Source organism: Mobula hypostoma, chromosome 27, assembly GCF_963921235.1.
Source record: "Mobula hypostoma chromosome 27, sMobHyp1.1, whole genome shotgun sequence".
In the NCBI taxonomy this organism is placed as follows: domain Eukaryota; kingdom Metazoa; phylum Chordata; class Chondrichthyes; order Myliobatiformes; family Myliobatidae; genus Mobula; species Mobula hypostoma.
The window spans coordinates 31,653,022-31,680,649 of NC_086123.1; the positions used below are offsets into that span (position 1 = coordinate 31,653,022).

The following is a 27,628-nucleotide window of genomic DNA, read 5'->3' on the forward strand; positions in this document are numbered from 1 at the left end:
TGCTGGTAATATTTAGTCGGTCCAGCAGCATCAGTGGAAAGAGAGACAAAGTGAATGTTCTTGATCAGAGTCCCTTTGTCAGAACTGGGCTTCCAGCATTTTATGATTCCCAGGATCTGTACTTGGAAAAAAAATAACAACAGTGGAATCAGACTTGTCTGCAGAGTCCTGCACGGTAGAGTGCCCTGCCAACACTCACCCGTCTGGGGTCACAGAAGAAAAAAAGGCGTTGAATTATGAAAGGAATTGTACTTAAGCATGATGCTCGTAAGAGTCAACAGCAAGAGAGAGAAAAAATAAAAATAAACACACTTCAGTTATCAGTTATATATGCTTAATTGGACACCTAAATTATCAGCCCAAAATGTATATAGAATATGCATCCTTTAAAGGTCTGAACAAGTAATAGTTAAGAGGAGAATTTTTCAGTACTGAAAAATTATAGCGGGTTGTATTGTGTCTCACTCGGAATACTACTGCTGGAAGATTCTCTCCTTATGTGGGTAAAATATGTAAGTTAGTACCATGGCTTTCATGTGATTACAGTACTGCCATAGGCACACATTTCCTTTTTTGCCATGTACTGTTCTGTGGGAAAGAATATGCATGAGGCTAGACTTTCCAAACACACAAAATAGGACAGGATGGATGTTCCTAAAGTTTATCTGACAAGAGAGCTCCACCTCGCTTAGAACTGCAAAAGAAAACTTCACTGAAATAATGTAAACACTCCATAAATGGAAACATTACAAGTTCATAACAGGAAACTGCTAGGCAACAGAGGAAAATGTTTTCCTCTTTAACATGACTATTCAAAACAGAAGATACCTTTTGTCATGTTTAAAAGGATGACTGATTGTGAATAAATCTTCCTCAAGTATCTTGACTGTTGTCACAGAGAAGAACCAGCATTAAGAAAGGTTTCCTCCTGATTTGCTGTGAAAATGAATAGCTATTGTGATAGTGGATTTAAATTTGGCTTTAATCTCAAACCAATGCTAAATTTACAGATCTGGCCAGGGTAGAAGCAGAGTACTACAAATAGTAAGGGCAGACCCTATTTGCTTAGGGGAAATTTATGAAATATTATCACTGCAAGGATATTCAGTAGTTATATCAACACAAACTATTATCGTCTTCCATTAGGCTTTGTGATTGAACAGCCTGTTGGTAGTTATAATCTAGACACATTAAGAACAGCTATGCACAAAAACAGCAGAGTAGGAATATTGCTGAAAGGACGACATCACAGCATAAACCAATGTCTTCAGAAAACTTGCAGCATATTATGTCATAAAGGGTTGTGCTTTGATGGTCAACCATACAAGCAATTTAAGTGTGTTGTGATCATTACACAATTGGAATGTATATTTAAATTACAAACCATCATATTCCGTAAAAAATGTTAATTAAAAAGAACTATGTTGTGCCCTACAGAACGATAGTCCAAGTGGTTTTATTTTATTCAATATTGCTATAATCCTACCTAAACTAGTAAAAATTCAATAGACAATAGACAATAGGTGCAGGAGTAGGCCATTCGGCCCTTCTGGCCAGCACTGCCATTCATGGTGATCATGGCTGATCATCCACAATCAGTACCCTGTTCCTGCCTTCTCCCCATAACCTTGACTCCACTATCTATAAGAGCTCTATCTAACTCTTTCTTGAAAGCATCCAGAGAATTGGCCTCCACTGCCTTCTGAGGCAGAGCATTCCACAGATCCACAACTCTCTGGGTGAAAAAGTTTTTCCTCAACTTCGTTCTAAATGGCCTACCCCTTATTCTCAAATTGTGGCCTCTGGTTCTGGACTCCCCCAACATCGGGAACATGTTTCCTGCCTCTAGCGTGTCCAATCCCTTAATAATCAACGCATGTTCTAACTGCTAAATGTATGACCTTGTGAAGAGGTGCATAAATGAGGTTGATTTATGACTTTGCAAAACAGTGTATTAATGGAACCTCAGAATTACTCAATTGAGTTTCTTTGTTGCCAAAATATAGTTCAAATTGGAAGTCAAAAGATATCCCCTATCACTTTAGTGTCTCAGTTAATTAAAAAGACAATGACTAAGTCCTGGATAACTTTCTAGCTTGCATTGTTAAATGAAGAGCAATAATGAAGTGATAAGCTATGACCACCTCCATAAGTCTAACCATAAATGGGTAACCAAAGGCAATAAATGGGACCAAGATTATTGATTCTATAACCACTGACTAGATACTTAACTGGACCAGCTGCATAACAAGTATAATGGCAAAAGCAAACCAGAAGCTCACTAGGTATTCCATGAATGACTCACTGCCTGATTGTCCAAAACCTCCCAAGGCACAAGTCAAGAGTTGGATGGTATCCTCTCCATTTGGCTATCCAAATTCAGCTCAAACAATGGGCTTGGCCACTGCAATTCATTTGCCACCAAAATAAGACTACAATGGATGCCATTTCCCTGACCCTACACCAACCTCTGGAGCATCTGGACAGTAAAGACACTTAGTTAGACTATTGTTAATTACACCTAGGCCTTCAATACTATAATTTCAAGTGAACTCGTTATTAAACTTGGGAATCAACACTTCCCTCTGCAACTGGATCCTCGACTTCCTAACTGACAGACGGCAATCACTAAGAATAGACAGCAATGCCTCTACTACAATTATTCTCAACACTGGTACTCCACACAGTTGCATGTTTGGCTCCTTACCCTACTCCCCATACATTCATGATAATGTGGCCAGATTCTTCTGTAACTCTATCTACGAGTTTGCAGATGATACTACCATAGTGGGATATATCTCAAATAGCGATGAGAGGACAGAGCCTAATAACATGGTGATGTTTCAACAGCCTTTCCTTCAATCTCAGCAAAACAAGACAGCTTGTCATTGCCTTCAGCAAAGGGGCAGTGGACATGGTCCTGTCTACATCAATAGTATTGAGCTTGAAAGTGTCAAGAGCTTCAAGGTCCCATAAGCATTCATCACCAATAGCTTTTCCTAGTTCAATCAGAGAGATACTGTTGCCAAAAACTCACCTGTGCCTCGACTTCCTCAGGGGGCAAAAGAAATTTTACATGTCATGTTGACCCTCACCAATTTGCATTAATGCAAGATAGAAAGCTCCTATCTGGATACATCATGGCTCAGTACATCAACTGTTGTGCTCATCACTACAGGAAACTGCTGAGAGATGTGGACACAGCTCAGCACATCACGACAATCAGCCTCCCCTCTATGGACTCTTTCTATACTTCTTGCTGCCTCAGTAAATCAGCCAGAATAATCAAAGACTCAACCCATCCCATATACTCTCTCTTCTCCCCTTCCCCATTGAGCAGCAGATACAAAAGTCCAAAACCTTTCTCTGTAGCTGTTACACTTTACTCTGCATTCTGAAATTGTTGTACCTTGCACTACCTCAAAGCACTGTATAATAAATTGATCTGAATGAACAGTATGCAAGACAAGCTTTTCACCATTCCTTTGTACAATGGACAATAATAAACCAATTCCAATTCTCAGTAAGGGTAGCATCATCCACTTGATTTTGCCTTCTCTAAATTCACCATGTATGCAATATGTACTATCTATATATATGACAGAAACTTGCCAAAGCTTTCTCGGTAGCACCTCTCAGTCCACAGTTGCCACTTTGAAGGCAGTAACAGCAGGTACATGGGAACACCACCATCCCTCCAAATTATTCACCATTCAAATCCCTCCTTAAAAGCACTCTCAGAAACCCTTAACCTAATAGACCGCATTGTTTCAAAAATATAGCTCACTAAAACCTTTTCAAAAGGAATAAGCCATAAACAAAGAATTGGCTTTGCTGATGACACCAAATTTCGTGAATGCACAGAAGTAAATCTAATACTAGCACATGTAACCTGTAACATATAAAAGAGACGAACAAAACTAATTAAGTAACCCCTTCTTACCAGTTAACTCTTTCTGCTTGGACTGAGTTGCTGCGTTCCTTGCCATCTGAGCATTGTATGCGATCTAATTTAAAAAAATAAAATGCATTATTATCATAGTTAAAAATTCTTCAGGCCTTTTCTCCACCAAATGGATGTTAACATTTGAGGTCTTTGTATGTTTTGGGAACATGCCAGGCTGAAAAGATTCGTTGTTCCAAAGAAACAAATGCTTTTATTTGGCCACCTACATTCAATTGTGGATTGGCAGCTGACTTTTATTTACTGATGCCAAACTAGGACAATTCTTCAGCCTTGTTTGGTCATTCAAAGAGACATGTGGCATCTTGGTGGTGTCAATTATCTTTGATATTTGTGAGTAGGTCTTTTAATGGAGGCCGCTAGGCATCAATAAAACTATCAGAAATGACCAAGGCAGCAGAAAAACTGTGTAAAAACAATCATGCAGCAACAGAATACAAATGTGGAACCTCTGTACTTCTCAGTGGAAATGTGATTTTGCACTAATAAAGCGTTCAGCAAAATGATCAAGGAGATGGTTATTCTTTACTTTGGTGATGGTATGTAAACAGAAGTTGAACTGATTGTGACAACATACTGTTCACTGAAATAAAGCAGTAGCTGAAACAAATCAAACAAAACTGTTTCCCTGGATTAACTCAGTCTGGGTTCAGACAGATGAAAGGAGGGACAAAGATTAAGACAATATAGAAATTTCCTGCTACCCTCCTGGGTCATGCCCTTCCCTCCAGTAAATACAGAACAATTAGACTCTTCTAAACTTTGTTTATCTTTCACAGAATCTGCTTGACTTGCTGAGTGTTTCAAATGCTTAGTTTTCTTTATGCACATTTCCAGTAATATAGCATTTTTAAAACTTTCACTTAAGGAATTGACACTCCACTGAGCACTGTTACCAGTGATACTTTCTGGATACCTTGTCATCCTAGATACAAAAATTGTACAACATGCTCCAAGTATTACCCTTCCATTTCACAATGTGGACACATCAACATCTCTCAAAATCTGTACTGTATCCTTCTGGCTATACTTTCAAAACCCAATTAGTTTTCCTAATTGCAACCAGACAAGCTTGTTCTCGACTCATGCCACACATGCATACTTTCCAGGATTAATCAAGAGCAGCTGGAATACTTCTACATGCAGCTTTCCTATCAGAACTTCAGATGATGTCTGTCACTGCACATTTTGTTTTAGATTTTCTCTGAATGAATATCAGGGAATAACATCTAGTTTAATTTTGTCATTTCCAATTATTTTCATAGTTCAAAGTAGATTTTATTATCACCATATACACCCTGGCATACTCAGCAAGGTCTATAGAATAGTAACTATAACGGGATCAATGAAAGATCAACCAGCGTGCAGAAGACAACAAACTGTGCAAATACAAATATAAATAAATAGGAATAAGTAAGGATAACATGAGATAATGAGATAAAGACTCCTTAAAGTGAGGTCATTGGTTGTAGGAACTTTTCAATGATGGGACAAATGAAGTTCAGTGTAGTTATCCCCTTTTATTCAAGAGTCTGTTGGTTGAGGAGTAGTAATTGTTCTTGAACCTGGTGGTGCGAGTCCTGAGGATCCTGTACCTTCTGCCTGATGGCAGCAGTGAGAAGAGAGTGTGACCTGGGTGCTAGGGATCTCCGATGTTGGATGCTGCTTACCTACAACAGTGTTTCATGTAGATGTGCTCAATGGTTGGGAGGACTTTACCCATGATGAACTGATCTTCAACATGCTTTATAGCACTATGGGTACCAGAACCTCACATTACATTTCATCATCTATTGTGGATTAATTTACGTATAATATCTAGCAGTGCTACCCTTTCTCATCCTTATAAATGACTGAACCTTGACCACCTACAGGTTTGACTTACGTGGCAGCAGGGTAGCATGAAGCCTAGCTGAGCTGCTTCGCTATACCTAGCACAGCTGGGTGGTAAATTCTGGCCGAGCAATGGAAAGAAAATTGGGAGAGAGTTGATAATGGACGATAATGTGGACAGAATAGGTTACAGAGAAAATAAGTGGAGGGATGGGATTGCTCTATCAGAGTAGCTGTATTTTGATTTTGATTTTCTTTTGCCCAATAGTTTAATTTATTATTATTATTAATAACAAAGTGACTCCTATGTTACAGCTCATCTTGGAAATCTCACCATTTTATCATTTGTGAAGCAGGTCTCCCCTTGTTTCTTTTCATTGGCTACTCTTGTAGTTGAAGGGATATTGTCATTTATGTCAGAATGCAGCCTTTTCTGGACACCATTCTGGGAGCTTATCTCTGCCTGGGGAACTGCTGACTCCATCTTTGGTGCAAAGGTGTTCTTATCGTTGACAGCAGAGGAACAACCATTTTTTCTAAGATCAGCATCTTTATTCTTTGCATCATCATCTTCTGCTATGCTTGATGAGTTGTCAAATGTTTTCTGTAATGCTTCATTATGCTGCGTTTTAATTGTCCAGTGGGTTTCGGATGTGCTCCCAGTATTTTCAGCTGTCGGTCCTCTATGGGAATCCTTGCTGCTCTCAGAGCTCCAGTCAAAATCCGTGCTACAGATGAAAGGAGCCAAACCAGAGGATTCTGTTCTCAGTCCAGATGTTTGAAGTGATTTCATTGAACTATCGTCAATATTTTTCAGTGGATCAAGGACAACAACCATACCCGAGGCCATTTCTGTAATTCAGAAAATAAACATTGTTTTAAAGACAATTCTGTAGGCATTTATTACAATGCACGGATAAATACATGTTACCTCCATTTCTATCATGTTCTACAAGATTATATGACCTACAAGCCTGAATCAACAATGCAATATGCACAGTGGTTCAGGAAATGCTTTGAATATGTATCATATTGTGTTCTATTTCAGAAGAAAGAAACCAGCACCCAGCAGTTCTGGTCCTTTTTGCCTGCCCCAAAAGTCATCCCAGTGATCCAGAAATCTGAATCCCTGCCCCCTGCTCCAATCCCTCAACCTCACATTTATCCTCCCCCTCACTCTATTCCTATACTCACTGTCGTGTGGCACAGGCAGTAATCCCGAGATTACTACCTCTGAGGTCCTGCTTCTCAACTTGCTTGCTAATGCCCTGTAGTCTGTTTGTTGTCCATTTGATGTCCATTAATGTCTTTGAGAATCTTGTCCCAGTAACAAAATAAATGTAATTTAAGTCAGTGGGAGCAAATCACATATCTTGTATCAACAAATGCACTACCAGACTCACAAACAGTAGCATTATACATATTTCACACTTTACAAATACTTGCAGCTGTTCAGCAATGCAGGTACATCATACATAGACAGTAGACAATTCAGTACACTAAAGCTCTTCTCTATCACACTCTCTCTCTCGCCACACACATATTCTAAATCACATCCAAGGAAAGAAAGCAGTAGCAGATAGTGGGAGGTACACTTTGACCAGTAGCTCAGATGTCAGGATACAATGCATTAAATCAGAGGCCATCAGACTGAAGATCATAAAGTCACAGAGCTCGCTATTCAGCACAGAAACCGGCCTCTCAGCCCAACTCATCCATGACGAAAAGGTTGCCCAAGTGAGCCATTTGGTCGATATCCATCTAAATCTTTCCTACCCAAATGCCTTTTAAATGTCAGAATTGTATCTGTTTCTACCATTTCCTCTAGCAGCTTGTTACATATACTTAGAACCTACTGTGAAAACAAGAATCATCCCTCAGGTCCTATTTAATGTTACCTCTCTCACTTTAAACCTATGCTCTATAGTTTTTTGTCTCCAGTACCTTGGGAAAAGACTTTGGTTATGTCCCTCATGATTTTATAAATCTCTATAAGGTCACTCCTTGGCCTCTGACACTCCAGGGTAAAAACCCTGGCTTTTCTAACCCATCTTTATAACTCAAACCAGATAACATTATTATATTAATTATTTTGTACCTTCTTCCATTAATTGGTATCCTTCCAACAGCAAGACAACTAGAAGTGTACACAGTACTCAAAATGTCACCTCACCAATATCTTGTACAGCTATCACATTACATCTCATATCCTGACTGCAATATTTTGACCAAATTAAGGAAAGCATACCAAGTGGCCTTTTCACCACCTTGTCTACCTGTGTTGCCGATTTCAAGAAACTACATACCTGCACTCTAGGGTCTCTCTTTGGGCCCTACCATTTGCAGTGCAGGTTCTACCCTGGTTTGCATTACCAAAGTGCAGCACCTTGCATTTATCCAGATTAAACTCCATCTGCCATTCCTTGCCTACTGGAACAATTGATCAAGATCCCATTTAACTAATTCCATGATGCATTGTTGAAAGAACTGTCCCAAATGCATTCTATGAGCTCTTTTCCCCAAACTACTACTGAAATTTGATTACTTAGAGTGCTTTGCACGAGCAAGAAGGGAGGCTTAGGGAAAGTACGGCCCAAGATATGGGCTGCTGGATGGTAAAAGTAGCTCGAGCTCAGCTGAGGATGAAATAATTGTCAGCATTCACTTGATTTATGCACAGCAGCACTTCCATGAAGTATTAAAAAATCTAAACAGGATGAACACTAGAAGGATGGAGGTCAGATTCTAGTTTGTGCAGGCTCATTTCACAAAAGTCCACAGCTTGCAGTGGTCCATGGAGTATATCAGCGGAACATTTAATCTGTTCTGATCAAAGCTCAATCTAGTATCATTAAGATCCTTGACTCCATTATTTCCAACACCTTTGGAAATAATGTATTAATATGTTTTTAAACCCTCCTTAGATTATCTAACATTTGCTTTCCTGTAATTAATTGAAGCAGTGAACTTCACAAGTAAAGTATTGATGCTATGTGAGTTGCACAAGTTGTCCCTCTCAGAATGAGAGGAATTTGCTCCTTCAGTAACCAATTAACCAACTCTCTAAAATGTCATAAGTGAAAACTTTTATTTTCATTTAATTTTAATTGCCTCTATAATTCCTTTTCTAAACTTATCAACTTTTAGAGCAGGGGTTCCCAACCTGGGGTCCATGGACCCCTCAGTTAACGGTAGGGGTCCATGGCATAAATAAGGTTGGGAACCTTTGTTTTAAACAATCCTTAATACCTCTCCACAGAGCAAAGATATGAATCACTGGCCTAATGGCTCAGTTTAAATTTCTTTCTGTAAATACACTCTTGTAATACATTTTGTTTCTTTATATATGCTGGTGCTATAAATTCAAGGTAGTGTTGCTTTTGAATGGCGTGATCAAGTATGACAGAGGATTGAAATTTGGACTTCAACTATAATCTGAATATTCATTTCTAATTAGGACAAAGGGTATTACCCCAGGGGTCTTCCACATAAAGGCAATGGATAAACTACAGCTCCCAACAGATCAAAAACCTGCAAACAGCTTAGTCAATAAAACTGAAATGTGTGCCGAGCTGTAATTAATTAAACCAGGAAATAAAAAAAACTGAAGGTCACACAATACATGCAATACAAAAGACATAGAACATAACATAGTACAGTCACTTAAAGAAAGGAGGACTTATCTCCTGATTAGAAATAAACTAGATTTATCAAACAGCAGGAAATTAACGGCGACGAGTCTCACTTAACAATGTTTAGCTAGTACATATGCACATTCACAACAGTGACTTTTTACATGGTTGTTCAGCTTACAATATCAGTTTTAACTACCACTTACTTTTTGACATTGCTTGAGCCAAGTATAAAGTGTATAGTAAAAGTGAAATGGCTGCTTTTAATAAAAGACTAGACAGGAATTGTTCCGAACTACGTCACAATTGATTGGTTTTCAGCTATACGGTACTCTCAAAAGAGTTTTTTCCCCTCGGAAAGGAAACAAAGCAAACACAATATGTACCATCAAGCTCACTTTGACCACTGCTCTGATTCCGAAGATCTTGGATCTGTGCTCGTATCTTTGGTCTGGGCTCCAGGTCCTCCGTCTCCGCTACCTAAAGGCAATAGACTTTAGTTGGTTAATACCTACCATATGAGAGGAAATACGAAAATATAAAGTCTGTCTCATTATGAAACATTTGATACAAAATACTTTACATTTTATTTACATGAATTCAAAATTAAATATTCATAATTTTCACCTAGCATTATTTTACATCAGCTTTTTTTCACGAGAAGCAGGATTACAGATCTATAAAAAGTTAGGCTTGGGATGTGGCTCAGGAACACTGGTCTCTTGGAAACTAACACGATGACACAATAAAAACAGATTTTAGTACTCCCAGACTGCTCATTACAAAAGGCAGGTAGCATCGTCTTAATGTAATGTATGTAATGTAATAATCAGAAAACAAAGATTTTCTACTGCTATAAAAAATTCATTAAATTTCTAATTAACCTTTAAGAAATTATGGCGAACTATCACTTAAAACTATTAATTACATATAAATTATACATAAAGTCTGTACTTAAAAACAAATGCATTCCTTCTAGCTATCTTTAGCTAACTAAATTACCAAATAGCTGAGCCATGTAGTTTAAGTTAAGCAAAGTTCCTGCTTGCTAATTGCATAGAGTCGAGGTAACACAAACTGCCTGAATCACAGTCAGAAGAACAGTACAGCAGTGGATCATTTCACCAACAACCTGTTCCATTGCTGGACTCTTCAACCGGAGTTATTAATGCTGAACCCATTTTTACAAGCAATATCTATACTTTCACTTATCCTAACAACATCAGTGTAGGAAAGAGTTGAAAATTGTGAGGGACAAGATTGTCATGCATATCTTTGGTCGAGAGGAGATCTGATTTGACTAATTTGATTGGATGTTTCAAAGAGGTAACAAAAAGTATTTTGATGAGAGCAGTACGACTGATATAGTTTACACAGACCTCATTGATAAACATGAGAAAATCATCCAAAAATGTTAGCGCGCATGAGATCCAAGGTAAAATGGATACAACACTTGTTTAAAGTCTGGAGGCAGAGGGTGAAGTTAGAAGGCAGTCTTTAGAAACTTGTAACATGTGTCTATGGACTTTAAGAAAGGGAAATTGGGAGAACACACACTAGTCCTTATTGAGGGATCAGCAGTGGAAGGGATGAGCAGCTTCAAGTTCCTGGGTATCAACATCTCGGAGGGTCTATACTGGGCCCAATATATTCATGCAGTCATGAAGGAGGCATGCCAGGAGCTCTATTTCATTAGAAGATTGAGGAAATTCTGTATGTCACCAAAGAAAGACTCAGTGGATAGCATACTGACTGGTTGCAACATCACCTGGTATAGAGGCTCCAATGTGCAGGATTGCAGATTGTAGACTCAGCCAGCTCCACCAAGGGAACAACCCTCCCCACTACTGCGGACATCTTGAAAAGGCAGGGCCTCAAGGAGGCAGTATTCACCATCTTCTTTTCATTACTACCACTGGGGAGGAGGTACAGGAGCCTGAAGGCCCACACTCAACTTTTTAAGAAAGGCATCTTCCCCTCCACCATCAGATTTCTGAATGGTCCATGATTTCAAGAACACTATCTCACTTTTCAAAGTAAATTTATTATCAAAGTATGTATATGTCACATATACTACCTTGAGATTAATTTCCCCTTTGGCACTATATTTTGTAACAGAGTAATTTTTATGTGTTGCTGTAAAACAACAAATTCCATGACACATGTCAGTGATACTAAACCTGATGCTGATTCTAATGGTCTATCTCAAGGACTGATGCTGAGATCCTTTCAGTTGTTGTGGAAATAAAACTATCAAATACATTAAAATTCAAGATTGTTTATTGTCATTCTTCACTACCTGAGTGTAAAGGAGAATGAAATGATGGTTAACCAAATTAATAATTTGGATATGAATTTTGGAGTAGGATTGGCTAGTTCACAGGTAAAAAGATCATATACTTTGGGAGAACAAGTAAGAGTAGGCAACTTGCAAAAGATAATAGAGGATATTGATAAACAGAGGGACATTGACGCAACACACATAACAGTTGCTGGTGAACGCAGCAGGCCAGGCAGCATCTCTAGGAAGAGGTATAGTCGACATTTCGGGCTGAGACCTTTCGTCAGGACTAACTGAAGGAAGAGCTAGTAAGAGATTTGAAATTGGGAGGGGACATTGACCCACATGCTGAAGAATCCCAGGGCAAAGAGCATAGTGTAAGTGCAGGAAAGTTAGGGTACACCATCATAAGCTACAACAGGCTGCCACACTTTAGGAAGAATGGGATTGCATTGGAGTAATTAAGGAGGAGATCCACCAGAATGTTTCCTGGTGAAGAGGAGAGATTGGTTAGGCTGGGTTAGTCTTCCCTGGAGGAAGGATCCCTGAAAGAAGGATCTGATAGAGATACTTAAAATAATTCATTTTATTTTATTGAAATACAGCATGGAACAGGTCCTTCGAGCTGTGCCACGCTGCAATCTCCCAATTTAATCCTGGCCTAATCACATGACAATTTACAATGACCAGTTAACCTACCTACCAGTATGTCTTTGGACTGTGGGAGGAAACTAGAGAACTCAAAGGAAACCCGCGCAGTCACAGGGAGAACATACAACTCCTTACAGGCAGCAGTGAGAATTGAACCTGGGACCCTAGTACTGTAAAGTGTTGTGCTAACCACTACAGTACTGCACCAGCCCAAAATTACGAGGGTAGACAGTATGAAACTAGAGGGCCTAGGTTTAGGGTAAGGAATAGAGAGGATCTGAGGAAAGATTTTTCATGCAGTGGGTGACTAAATGTGGAAAGCACTGAGGATGGAGGCAGATACTCTCATAGCATTTAAATAGTACCTAGACAAGCACTTGAATCGGCAAGGAATAAAAAGCTATGAAACACTGACCGATCATCACCAGACATGCTGGTTGTTAAATTAAACAATTCCTCTGAATTGCCCCGAGGGTAGGTGGCTGGAAGGAGAATCAGAATGGGCATGTAAGAGAACATTTACAAAGAAGTGAGGGAACAGATAGAATTGCTCCAATATCTGAAAGACACGTGATAGGGCAAAGGGCTTCCTTCTCTACCATGAGGAAATATGAGAAACTTGGAGGTCCTTCATATTAAATGGGAACTTCTCCCAAGTCCTCTTTAACCCTCTGTTCCTGCGATAAGGGATGTGTTCTGATGAAGGGGCTTTGACCTGAAACATTTCTAATCACAGATTCTGCCTGACCGACTGTGAATTTCCAGCATTTATGTTTATGTTCTGCAGTTCTATTGTCATCAAATTAATTTTCTGGAATTCATTACCCATTAGCAGTGAGAAGCCGCAACAGCATCAACAGCAACTGTTCTCAAGGAAGGGCACTTAGAGGTGGATGGCTTTGCTGATGACCCCAAATCCCATGAATGAATAAAATAAAATAATTATTTTTAACTGTTTTTTATATATTGCCACCTACTCTTGGCAACATTCAAGTGAATCTTCACTTTATTCTACATTGAAAAACCCAACTCTTTTTGTGATTTTTATTTACAATTTTTTTTGTTTTCATGTTTCAGAATGCTACTACAGGTAACACTCCTGATGTTTTAGGGGAAACAAAAACAACCAGTAACACATTAGATGTTACACTAATGGAACGAGAAAACAGACTGAGCACATCCTGGTGTGATTCACCCAAACTCTGACATAATTTCCCCAACATATTCCATAAGCATGAGACATTGATGATTTACTATTACTAACTGGACGAAAGGACAAAGACTTTGTTATTTCTACACATATCAATCGAGAGTCTATATCGTAAGTTGTAAAATTGTACAGTATTATCCCTGAGAGATACCATTTTATATATTTAAGAAAAAGAATCACAATACAAGACTACAGCGCTGGTATAATCTGGTACAAATCAAGGCTTTCTGTGAATGGAAAACCGGGCATTCACATATCCCTCACTTTGAGGCCAGACTGTGACTAATTATAGGGACTCAAGATACTTATGACAATGGGCTGTGGTTCATTCCATGCTCGTTAGTTGTAAAGTTGTTCTTCATTGGGAAACTCATGATGTTAACCTTGCTCTCCCCACTGTATTACAGGCAACCCATCCCTGTTTTCAAGACCTGTCATGACAGTTTATCATGCCTTTGTCTTTGCTGATGCCTTCACTTTACAACTTCCTAAAGGAAGAAATCAATCCCAATGATTTCTTAAAGCAAGAATATCCATCCCAATTTTACAAGTTTTTGGTGACTTCCAATTTGACATTAGTGCCAAATTACATTTGTTCAGTGCATAAAATATGGGAAAATTCTGATTTCAAGGCATGCATGATTTTAATATGTTTTCAGTTTCAAGGTACCTGGGTATATCTCACCCGGTGGCGAATAAAGACCAAGTTGGATAGGTGCAAAGCTTGCCAATCAATTTTACTCCACCCAATTAAAAAGTGAGCTCAGTTGAGGATAGGATCGAGTTAATTGCAATGCCTCCACTTAAATCTGAAGCTTGTGCTGACACTGAACTTTCCAACTTTATAATGGAAACTTGGGTGAGATAGCAGAGGGTAGTTAGTTCTATGGAATCGTTTCTCAATAAGAATGAGAGGAAAGAGGGCATAAAAATTGTTGATTTTTTTCAGTGCAGAAATGTTCCAATTATTGGTTATGATCTCTGAAAAGTGTAATCTTTGCTTTGCTTCAAGGGAAGAATCATCAGTTCTCAGTTGTTATATTAATGTTGAGGCAAAACCTTTATTGTTTTTTTAAGTCAATCATTTTTAGTTTAAGCTGGAGGCCAAAAACTGCAAGAATAGGGATAAAATAAAATCCCAAAGTGATTTTTAAAAAGTATGAAGACGCATCATGCTGATAATCAGCGCAAGTCTGTTGCCAGGAAAAATATCTAAATATGCAGGGCTTTTTTGGATGTAAAAATGAGCTGTACTTTGACCTCTGATCTTACTGGGCAACAGCTCATTAGACTGAAAGAAGATGGGAAAATCTACCACATCCCAAGGCAACCATGCATGCTCAGAAAAGCAGCAGGTATTCATTCTTCAGACCTACCACTCCTATTAACAATGGCTGAATGGAAGAAACTTTTCTTTTAAGAAGTTCAGTATTATTACAATGGAAGCATATTGTACTCCAAATTAGCATGAAGAAACCCACACAAAATGTGCAAGTTTAATTAGACACTATTCATAGTACACACAGATGGTCAGTATATAATTTTTATTTGAAAGTTACCAGATGTAATGATTCAGATCATAAGCATCATAAAAATGCCTAAATATTTATGTAATTTTAAAATCCCAAATACGTTCGGTGCCGCCCAGAAACAGATTAAAATTAGACATAATTATTCACAAGTTTACCCAAGAATACTGACATCTCACACTATGAACAGTCTTCTATCCCAAGGATAGCCATAGATCAGACATAATTATATATAACCGGATAAATAAAGTAATAAATTACTTAATAAATGAAGTAATAAATTTATTGTTTTATTTAACAATCTATTAAACACAAATTATAACGAAAAATGGGTCACAGATTAAAATTTCGGTCAGACAATTTGGTGCTCATCTTTAGTACAGTATATACAAATAACTAGTTATAAACCATTCATAATCTTCTTAGAAAATCTGATTGATCTAATAAAGTACATTATATCCAAAACATTCTAGAAGCAGATGTACATTGGAGCTGATGTTGAAATCTTCTCCTCCACATAGTTCAATTCAATACAAATATCAGGGCTTTATTTTTCAGCATTTTTCTCATTATCCAGCCATCCTTTCCATATTCTTCCATCACTCATTTAATTCTGCAGCTCTACTGATGTCGGTTGCCTTCTGTTACTGCACTCAAATTGCCAGATTTATTTGGCAATTTAACCAAATCACACAGTATACCAGACCCAGGTTCTACAATCTATGAGTGGTTAAAATTAGCTAACTCAAGGAAGATTAATGAGGTTTTTAAATTCTATATATCAATGCTCAGCAAATTTATTTCTTAACAAATTGTCAATTATAATAATTTAAAATATTTTATGTTAATGAAATGATGCAGACTACAGACCATTATAGAGCATAGGAAATAAATTTAATTCCACTGAACAAAGCATATGATCTTGGTGCCTTTGGTTCTGGTAGACCTTTAAATTTTCTGCATGGTCAGTACTCGTTCTCAACTCACTTCCTTAGGCAGCTCCTCTATAGACTCTTAACATTGGTACGAAAGAGGAGATTACAGTGTAGGGCCTTGGCATTAGGGGCTTCAAATTAGTAGAGAACACTGAAGAGATTTCACTTATCTACCCATTTAATTTAGAAGATTTCCTCGAGACAATGATGAGAATATGTTCAATATCCATCACTACTTCAGAATCATTTCAAGGTTCTAATCACTCTTAATAAGCTCCAATGTATATGCTACTTCTGTACGTCTGACAGCAGAGTCCTGAAACAGGCCCTCTACTTCAACTCCATTACTTCAGGAGATTATTAGGGGGAAAAAGAAGATGCATCAAGAAGGCATTCAAAGACTCCTTAAACAAAATTGCAGCATTCTCATTGACTCAGAGGAATCCTGGCCCCATGACTACGGACAGTAAGAGAAGCATCTGGTAATGACTCTCTTTAGAATCAAGTGGAAGTCACTGAAAATGTCAAATGCAGCACAACACATCCCAAACTATCTACACAGTGCTCCACCTGGCAGAGTCTGCAAGTTCTAATTTGGTTTCATCTTCTATGTTAGAACTATTGATCAGGAATTCCCAACCTTTTTTATGCCATGAACCAATACCATTAATCAATAGGTTTCATGGATCCCAGTTTGGGACCCCCTGCTATAGAGGAACTGCCCTAGGAGATGAGTTGAGTACAAATGTCTCTGTACTCATCTCATGATGTGCCTGCTGTATAAATCCTATGAAAAGAGATCCATACTTTTCAAGGAGTCACTGTGAATTTTATTGCCAGTATAATTTTTTGCAGTGAAGGATAAGGTGCATTTTCTTATACATTTCAGTGAATGAATCTATAAAGGCTTGGAGTTTAGCCTCAGAGCACTGGCAAGGACAAACATCATCCGCGTGCTACAGCTTGATGGCCGAGGATGAAATGACTTTGATTCTGGAGCGGGGTTGTTGGTTATTGAACATTTTCTTGTAGATTAGCTCCACTCCAGTGGAAAGCTTGTTGAAAAGGTGCAGTATTGTTCAAGAAAGGTTGAGATGAGGAGAGATGAGGAGCGATAAGGGGCAAAAGTGGAGGTTGATACGTTCTTGAATAGTAGCAGTGTCAAATATTACAGGGAGAAGGCAGGAGAGTAGGGTTGAGAGGGATAAAAAATCAGTCATGATGGAATGGCAGAGTAGACTCAATGGACTAAATGGGCTAAATCTGCTTCTACACCTTATGGTCTAGTGATGCAGTTTTACACGGCCCATTTGGGATTGGGTTTGTGGTTAATCTATTGATCAATGGGCAGAGAATGGAAAATAATTTCCTAGAAGGATTCTTCAAAATTCCTCCTTGCCTGACAGATTCAAAAGCTTCTGCAAGGTCAACAAAGGCCCAGCAAGGTGTTCTTGTAATAATCCTACTACTGCACACACAGGCCAAATGCAGGGAGGAAATGGGAGCAATGGCTTTAGGCAATGCTCGGATATCTTCATGCATTGCTGTCCAGGACAGCAGATCTTACAGTTCCAATGACCCAGGTTTGATTATGACCTCTGGCGCTATCTGTATTGAATTTGAGTGTTCTAAAGCAATTCCTTCGGGTACTCCAGTTTCCTCCCACATTTCATAGACATGCAGACTGTTAGGTCAATTACCTATTGTAAAATGACCATTGTACAAGTGCCTGATAGGAAAATTGGTGGGAGGAGCAGGGAGGTGTTAATGGGCATGTGAGAGAAGTGGAGTGATGGGATTACTCTGTAATCTGACGTCATTAAATAGCTTCCTTCCATCATATGAGAAAATGTTAACTGAATTGTAGATGTAAAAATTACAGTATATGCCTATAAAACTGCACTTGAATGGGCCACAGTAATCTGTCAAAAACAACTTTAATGCAGTTTCACCCAAGCAAAACACAATCTGCTTGAAAAGTGTTATTGAATGTAATTAAATTCCATTTTACAAAGTTAAATGTTTTTCCATCTTCTCAAATGATGAAGCAGACCGCAACAGAAGAGCAGACTAGGCACTTCACTATCAATGCTACAGGAAAGTAATACTTTGTGGAAACAGATGCTTAATCACTTGTTTAAATGAGTCAGCCCCAGGGCATGCACTTTACCCCAAGAGAATAATGAACTCTACAAAAAAATTCATTGTGCAGATCCACCTTCCCACCACTGTGCAACTCTTTTTTCCCATGCAAATTTTGGCTTGAAATGACCGTAATGGCATCATTATCAAGTATTTCAATCTACTCCTGCAGTCTCTCTGGCACTATTAAGTGGATTAGTTATCCTTTACTAGCAAACACTGATACCTTGCAATGATAAAAGTAAATAATTTAACTATCTCATTAAATAACTATCTCAGCATTTTGACCAATTATGTCCTTTACAAATAGAGTGTTCCCATACTGTGCAGCCATGCTGTTTTCTGTTATCATTGCTTTTTCTTGTTCAGATACACCAAAATCCTTAAGGTGTAAAACCATAGTACATCACTTTAGCAAATACAAAGATTCTCAGATTCAATGTATACTTATTATCAAAGTACATATACAGAATACAGCTCTGAGATTCTTCCTCTGGCAGGCAGCCAGAAATTGAAGAAACACCATGGAACTCGTTCAAGAAAACATCAAACACCCAATGTGCAAAAAACAGAACAAATTACACAAACAGCAAAAAGCAAGCGAACAACACTTGAAGTATCAAACTTCAAAACCAGGAGTCTGATAGCATTCAGTTTAGTTCAGTAAGTACATTGGTCCAAATTAAGTAAAAGTGTAGATATTTAGGTTAAACTAAATATCAGAGCATACTGTATAGGTTAAGTCTAACCAACAATAGAAATAATATAATAAATGAATAATAATAGTCTGTCAAGGACAGGAACTTACAAAAATGAATTTATTCTATTATTTTCATTTTTTTTTAGCGTGTCGCACCAGACAGTCAGCCATTCTTGTCTGGCACGTAGTGTCAGGATTGGTCTCCTTCTGATTAACTGGGTCACGACATGAATGTTCCTGACTCAATCCTTGTTTTTTTTTACGAGGCCGAGTGGCTAGCTCGACGCCCAACCCGGCACAGATGGAAAGCGTGCTCGGGGAGTGGCCCAACTTGGATTCGAACTCAGGAGCCTTCGCTCCAGAGTCCGGCGCTGTTGCCATTGCACCACCAGCCGGCCATTTTCATGTTGATAAATAAACTGAGGCTTTTTTTTAAATCTCATTCATTGTTAACCTTAAACTATGCTGGTGAGTTGAGTTACTGGACACCCCCACATATTTGTCACATATTTTCTGGAGCATTCCTCCCGTATTTTCTTCCTGCCTTTGTTGTCTAATTAGCAGGCCAGTGGTGCAGTGCACCCACACCAGACTTCGAGGCAAGTGATCGCAGGTTCGAATCTGGCTGGTTCCTTGCACACTTTCCACCTGTGCTGAGTTGAGTGTCAAGCTAGCAGCTTGGCTTCAAAAAGCAAACAAGTGCTAAAGAAACAGAAAAGCTGCCGCCCAAGATGCCACAAAGCACTGAAGAACTCAACAACTTTGCTGACTAATACTGGTGTGAACAGCTAAAATTTATAATTCTCATTTGTCTCACTATATCTCTGTACTCTTGTCAAGCCCTGCAATATCCTAAACTAAGCTGGCAAGAGATTGATTTTAAATGTTACTAATTTGGCCGCTTCAACCACAATTTCTGGTAGCTCATTCCAAATACGCACCACCCTTTGTGTGAAGAAACTGCCACTGATGTCTCGTTTAAATCTCTCACCGCTGATCATAAACCTCTGCCGTCTTATTTTTAGCATCCCTTCTGAAGAGACAGACTATGTGCTTTCACCCTATGTCTATCCTATCTATTCCCTGACCTTCGGTCCCCACCTGGCACTCAGCTCTCACCTGTGGTTCCCCGTAGCTGTTTGCATGCGACAGCGGCCACACCCCGGGCAACGGCTTCGACAAGCTGGCTAAACCAGGTGAGGGTAGCCGACGGGTCTCACACCCTCGGTGAGATAGGGAGTTGCCTATCCCAGCATGTGTAGACAGACTCCGGCGGATTGAGCGGACGAGACCAATGGAAGGTCCAACGGTCAAGAAGGCGGTCTCTGCAAGTGTCGTGGAACGTGTAGAGCAGGACAAGACACAGAAGATGTCCTGGTCATCCACTGCGCCTAGTCCCATCTCCAGCCGTCTAGACTCTGTCTTGCCACTGGACCCAGATGGGAATTGAGAAGAGAGAGTGGGGCTGACGCTGCGTAACTCTCCCTCACTTAAATCCAAATGACGCGCTAGTCTTGACACCATCATAATGGTGTCGAGGTCCTCATCGACGTCAACAATGGACGAACAACAACATCCTATCTATTATATAGCTCTACCATGTCACCCCCAAATCTCCTACATTCCAGGTATTAAAGACCGAATCTACGCAACCTCTCCTTGTCATTCAGGCCCTCAAGTCCAGATGACATGCTTATAAATCTTTTCTGCACACTTTCTAGTATTTTTCCTATAACAGAATAACTGAAACTGTACACAATACTCCAAGTCAGCCTCACAAATGTCTTATATACCTGCAACATTACTTCCCAACACTTATATTCAATGCCCTAATAAGGTCAATATGTCAAACACCTTCTTCGCTACCTTATCTATCTGTGATGCTGCTTACAACAGGTATAAAAGCTAGGTTTAGAACACAAGCTTGTAAACAGACAAAGTGTGGTGAGAAGAAAAGGCTAGCATAAATAGTCATGTGGGATAAATGCATTGGTAATAATGGAAATATAGCTCATAAACTAAACCACAGGGTTGGGCATTAATATTCCTGGATATAACATATTCAGCACAAAAAAATGAAGGATAAAAGATGATTGGGTGAAAGTGCTAACTAAGTAAGATTTTTTATTGTACTGTAACAACAGTGGATACCCTTGAGAGGGTATGCACACAATTCAGATGGTTAGAATTTAAAAGCAAAAATAATGCAATTCTATAGGCCACCAAATAGGAAAGCAAAAGAAGAAATTGGTGGAATCATGGACTGTTGATATTGGCAGATTTCATTTATGCCAGTGCTGTTAAGAATAATGATGCAGAAAAGATGTACCAGAAGAATTCCAGAAATAAGAGATTTCAGCTACAGGGTTAGATTAGCTGCTTTGTTTTCCTCTCTCCATGAAATAAGATTAGGAAACTATTTGATAGATGAATACAAGATCCAGATTAGACTGTAAATAGAGAAAACTTTTTCCCTGTTTGGTTTTACGAACAAAGTGAAACAGATTTAATATTTTGGACAAAAGACAAGGGAATATTTTTTAATTACAGTGAGTTGTTATGATCTGGAATTCACTGACTCTAAGGTACTGGAATTAGGGTCAAACTCATTACTTAAACAATAGAATTAAAGAACACCTTTGTGGAAATAAATTTGCATATTGTTGAGAACAAATTATGGCATTCCTCCTGTTGGTCAGATAACTATGGTAACATATTACTTATCTCAACTAAATTGGCAACAGGATTACAATTAATTTTAGTGTCCATGGACGACAGGTGAGAAAATCTATCAGGAAAATTAGATTGGCCCCGTTAAACAATATGCGTCAATGTTGTCTCAGAACAGAATACCTAAATAAAACAGCCTGTAAATATACATTTTCTAAGCATTCATGAGAGGATGTATACTGCTTAGAGAAAATGACTGCATTATGTGTAGAAAAGAGTAGGACATTAGTATTTTCCCAATGGTATGGAACTTTGTTTTTCTTTCATAAAGAAAACTATGCTATTTCTGACTGCTGTTGCCCTTTGTCAGAAAACTTTTCCAAGGGTCAATTTACTACATGCACATTGCATTGCTCTTTGTGCTATGTACTCAGTTTCAATTAAGTATATATTTTAAAATAAATTGTAGAAGGAGGTGACTTTGCAATTAACTACAAAAATCATAGAATCGTACAGCACAGAAACAGCCCATAATCTCTTTCTATGCTAATCCCATCTGACTGCATTAATCCTGTATCCGTCTTGGCCTAGCTAACGAAGTACATATCCAAATGTGATTTGAATATTATAATTGTATTTGCTTCTACAACCTCCTCTTACCTGTTCCATCCAGATAATCACCAACCACTCTTCTGAGTGATAATCTTACTCCTCAGATGTCCTTTAAATTTCTCTCTCACATTAAACCTGTGTCCTCCAGTTCTAGACTCACGTGCCCAGAGAAAAGGAGTCTGGCTATCTATCCCATCTGTGCATTCTCCTATTTTTTTAAACCTCTTTAAGGTCACTCCATAGATTAATGTACTGCTGATGAGACACAAGGGACTGATTTTTATTCCTTGCAGACATGATGAGGTAATAGTAGTCTCCTTATATGTTATTGTACAGCGAAAAGTTGCCTCAACAAGTTGAAGATTATATGCACGCCTCTTCACCACAATGATGCTTTTTTTTATTAGCTTTCTATCTGATGAAGGCAACTTTCATCACAACTTCAATCATCTGTAGCCCATATTACTGTGATTACACAACACAAAAATTTACAGTACTTTTGAAAGCCTGAATGTAAAATGGGATGTTTTCTTTCCTGATAAGTCTACACTTAACCAAAAAGGCATTTCCCACAGGGATATCTAGCATTTCCAGATGTGAATAGTGTGACTTGGCCATCACAACTTGACAGTTGGTTAATTAACATTGGGCTTGCGAGGGAGTGTGGAGCGAGTGGCTACAGTCCTACAGGGAAGACTGTCTGTTCTGTCTGTGCTATGGAGAGGAACATGACATAAAAGGGAAACATTTAGAAAATAAAAGACAGTTTACTTCAAAGAGCATTTCTGGCAGAAAGAACACGTTAATGTAAAAACCAAAATTATACAGTGGATTGTTTTTGCATTGGATTAAAGCATCTGCAATTTCTTGTTTCTATAAAATTATAGACATGCAATTAATTAGTTTTCAACACACTTCCTATCATTTTTATATTTCCTTATTATTATGCATGATGAAGATTACTAAAAATTGAAGTAATACAAGTTCAAAGAACATGAACTTCTGTAAAAGAAGGATCAGAGTCATCTCTGCTTCCTGAGGAGCCTGAGGTCCTGTGGAGGATGCAGGCTTCTCCTTCACATGTTCCAGCAGCCTGCTGTCACCAGTACAATCTTCTATGTGATAGTGTGCTGGGGCAATGGCATCAACATGGGTGATGCCAACAGGCTCAATAAACTGATTAGAAAGGCTAGCTCTGTTATATTTGAACCTTAAGATGCTATCCATCCTAATCCAATCATTCAAGGCTGGGTCTGTAGCCCTGTAGATCACAATTCAAGTACACATCTTGGTACCATTTAAATTTCAGGTAGTGCATTTCAAATCCCTGTCACCTACTGGTGAAAATTATTCTACTGTAGTCTTTCTATCAAATAGTTTACATCTATGCCTGTTTTTGTCCCCCAGCTATTTAAGTGTCTATATACACCTCTATTAAGTCTCCCCTCAGTTTTCTCTGTTCCAAAGAGAACTATTCTACCTTAGCCCACCTTTCCTCATAGCTACAATTTTACTTTTGGTCACTTCATCTCTCCTGAACTCTACCTACTTGTTTCTCTTTTCTTCTCATCTACCTTTTCTTTGCATTATACCTCTAAAATGGGCTGCTGCTTCAGAATTCCAGTGAGTCATGTTCAATCATGACTTCCAGTGCAACCTGTGTGGAGTTTGTAGGGAGAATAGAATTAGAGTAACATTAACGCAGGGGTTCCTAACTTTTTTTACGCCATGGACCCTTACCATTAACCGAGGGGTCAACGAACCCCAGGGTGGGAACCCCTATCTTAATGGATGCCTGATGATCATTATGGGTTTTGGTGAGCAAAAGGCCCATTTTTGTTCTCCATGATTCTACAAAATCAGTTGACACCAACAAAGCTTGCTTCTATTTAAATTTTTACAATGTCAACATAGAATTATAATAAACAGGATAAATTTAAAGATTTCTAATCTAGACAGGAATTGTGGTTTTTTTATTGCTGAATAACAAAACTGGAGGAATCTAAACACTATAATCTCGTCAAGTTCAAATGAGATCATAGGCACCAAGTCATTATCTGAAGCTAGGCTTCATCTCACACAGGCAGCCTAATGATTAATTAAGGTTAAATAAAATGGGCTTTCAAAAGGGTTTTAAGGCAGAAGTCCAAGAGGCAGTGTGACTTTTGTCATTAGTTGTTTTTAATCTTTTCAGTTTGGCCCACAGTAATAAAAGAGGTTTTGGCCACTTTGCATTATAACTATGAAACTGTTAAAGTCGTTTTGGAAGGTCTCAAACTTTAGAATTTGAGCACAGAAAACATATTCTCACCTTGCCAGAAATTTCTTTGATACTGCATTAAGCAGCCATTCAAGCAGATTCATATTACTGTAAATATTCTTTGAATAAGCAATAATTTATATCCAGTATTTGACTGAAAAATGACTTTCAACTATTTAACAGGATAGGAAAAACAAACTTTTCTTGTAACTTCATCAAGATTTTAAAATTTATTAATGGTTGGTTAGAATTAGGGATACTACTGCTTCATAACTGACTTGGAGTCACAAGAAATTCAAGATTACCTTTATGGATAATCCTGTTGGCAATTAGACTGGTAAAAAATAAGAAGCCAGAAAGTTTTTTTTAATGCAAACATTTTCAATGAAAAGAAAGGACATGATAAAAAGATGTAGGATGTGAAACTTCCTATGAAGGAAATTCCAGGGAATACATCATTAGTTGGCAACTCCTATCGGAATGGTTTGGCAAAGGGAGCACATTTGAGTTCTATGTGGCTTTATTTTCCTTCTCTGTAAAAGTGTCAGGCATAGAAAGATGCAAGTTACAGATTGTCAGCTTGTAGTTATTGACTACATTAATTACTGACTATATTCTATAGTTCAAAGTAAATTTATTATCAAAGTACAGATGTCACCAACCCTGAGATTAATTTTCTTGCAGGCATACTCATTAAATCTGTAATAAAATACTAACCATAATAGAATGAATACAAGACTGCACCAACTTTGGTGTTCAACCAGTGTACAAAAGACAACAATCTGTGCAAATTACAAAAAGAAAGAAATAATAATAATAAATAAGCAACAAATATCGGGAACACAAGATGAAGGCCCTTGAAAGTGAGTCCACAGCTTGTAGGAACAGTTCAATGATGGGGCAAGTGAAGTTGAGTGAAGTTATCCCCGTTGGTTCAAGGGCTTGATGGTTGAGGGGTAATAACTATTCCTGAAACTAGTGGTGCAAGTCCTGTGGCTCCCGTACCTTCTACCTGATGGCAGCAGTGAGAAGAAAGCATGTCCTGGGTGGTGGGAGTCCCTGATGATGGATGCTGCTTTCCTGCAACAGTGTTTCGTGTAGATGTACTCAATGGTGGGGAGGGTTTTACCTGTGATGTACTGGGCCATATCCACTACTTCTTGTATGATTTTCCATTCAAGGACATTGATGTTTTTATACCAGGCTGTGAACCACACATCTATAGAAGTTTGTCAAAGTTTTAGATGTCATGCTGAATCTTTGTAAACTTCTAAGGAAGTAGAGTCACTGTCATGTTTTCATCATAATTGCACTTACGTGCAGGGTGCAGAACAGGTCCTCAGAAGTGATAACACTGATCCTCAAATGAGCATTAGCTCATGGACCTCTGGTTTCCCCCACCTGAAGTCAATAATCAGCTCCTTGATCTTGCTGACATTGAGTAAGAGGTTGTTGTTGTGAAACCACTCAGCCAGATTTTCAATCTGCTTCCTATATGCTGATTAGTCACCACCTTTGATTCGGCCTAAGACAGCAAACTTGAATATGGTATTGGGGCTGTGCTTAGCCACACTGTCATAAGTGTGAAGCCAGCAGAGCAGGGAGCGAAGCACACAGTCTTGTGATGCACCTGTGCTGATGGAGATTGAGGAGATGTTGTTGCCAATCTAAACTGATTAGGGTCTGCAAGTGAGGAGACAGCTAAGCATCTGGATATGCTATAGCTTTACATTTCCTCTTGTATGTTACTTATCAATCCAGATCATCTTCTTCCACAGCCGAAGCTACATGGCATTGAAAAGATCATGTTGCAACTGCTATTACACACTTTATACAGTAATATTTGCAAATATTGTGAAATGTATGTTAATTGTTCTAGAAACTCTAAGAATGACATTCAAAAGAGCTGCTCATATCTACTTCATGATTTGAATAGGTAATAGCAGACAATGGTAATGGTAATACTCAGTGCAGTATATCAGGGTGGAGATATGTCTCTACCAAAGGGTGTAAAGTGCTTCTTCCCTCCGCCAACCTGCAGGTCACCCTTGGGCAAGGGGTACTCCCTGATCAGGGTCATGTTAAGCCATGGGAGCAGGTAGTGGATGGTCGTATGAGCAGTTGGTGCATATCACAAGTCCTGGTTATGTGACCACTGACGCCAGGCAGACAATCTCTGAAGAGTATTGATAATGGCTGGGGTCACCTGTCTTGTAAAGACACCGCCCAGAGGGCAGCAATGGCAAACTACTTCAGTAGAAAAACTTGCCAAGAACATACTTACGGAAAGACCATGATCACCCACGTCACATAATGGTGAAGATGAAAACTCAGTGGAAGTAATGGAAAAGTATCTAGTCTTTCAACATATTTATTTACTTACTTACTTTTATTTAGAGATATAGCACAGAACAGGCCCTACCAGCCTAACAAGCCATGCTGCCCAGCAACCCACCTATTTAACGCTGACTTAATCACAGGACAAGTTACAATGACCAATTAACATACTAATCGGTACACCTCTGGTCTGTGGGAGGAAACCAGAGCACCCAGAGGAAACCACGTGGTCACAGGGAGAACATACAAACTCCTTACCGATGACGCCAAAGTTGAATTCTGAACTCTGACGCCCCAGATTGTAACATCACATGATAAAAGCAACAGAAATATATCCAAGATCAAATGGCACAGGACAGAAGTTCTACGGGGAAAGGGAAATTACTCTGCAACTTTTATAGGTATTAGAATATCAAATAAGAGGTTTCCTGATCATATGGTACCAGATTCCAGAACATTGCACACCTGGAACCAATAGTTCAATATTAATACATTTATAGTTACGAGACACTTCATTTAATCTAAAATAAGGTTCAAATTAGCACTCAAGTGACTAACAAAAGTTCATATGCATCATAAATAATTGACTTTGCTCAGCTATCTTCACCCAAATAGGTGCTGAAAGGCAGAATTCAAGTAATTCTATTATTATTCCTAACAAGGTAAATTATTACATTGGTAAAAATTACATCGTATGATTACATAGAAACATAGAAAATAGGTGCAGGAGTAGGCCATTCGGCCCTTCGAGCCTGCACCGCCATTTATTATGATCATGGCTGATCATACAACTCAGAACCCCGCCCCAGCCTTCCCTCCATACCCCCTGATCCCCATAGCCACAAGGGCCATATCTAACTCCCTCTTAAATA

The 27,628-nt window shown here is 38.7% G+C and overlaps 1 protein-coding gene across 2 annotated transcripts in view; it reads right to left on the reverse strand.

Moving 5' to 3' along the window:
* smtnb (smoothelin b) overlaps positions 1–27,628 on the reverse strand; it is a 272,508-nt gene that overhangs the window by 111,252 nt on the left and 133,628 nt on the right. For both annotated transcript variants that reach the window (XM_063034479.1, XM_063034478.1), the window contains exons 6-8: positions 9,816–9,909; positions 6,132–6,649; positions 3,944–4,007 (exon numbers count right to left, since the gene is read on the reverse strand). In XM_063034479.1, the coding sequence (XP_062890549.1) occupies positions 3,944–4,007; positions 6,132–6,649; positions 9,816–9,909 (676 nt within the window). The remainder of the gene's footprint in view (positions 1–3,943; positions 4,008–6,131; positions 6,650–9,815; positions 9,910–27,628) is intronic.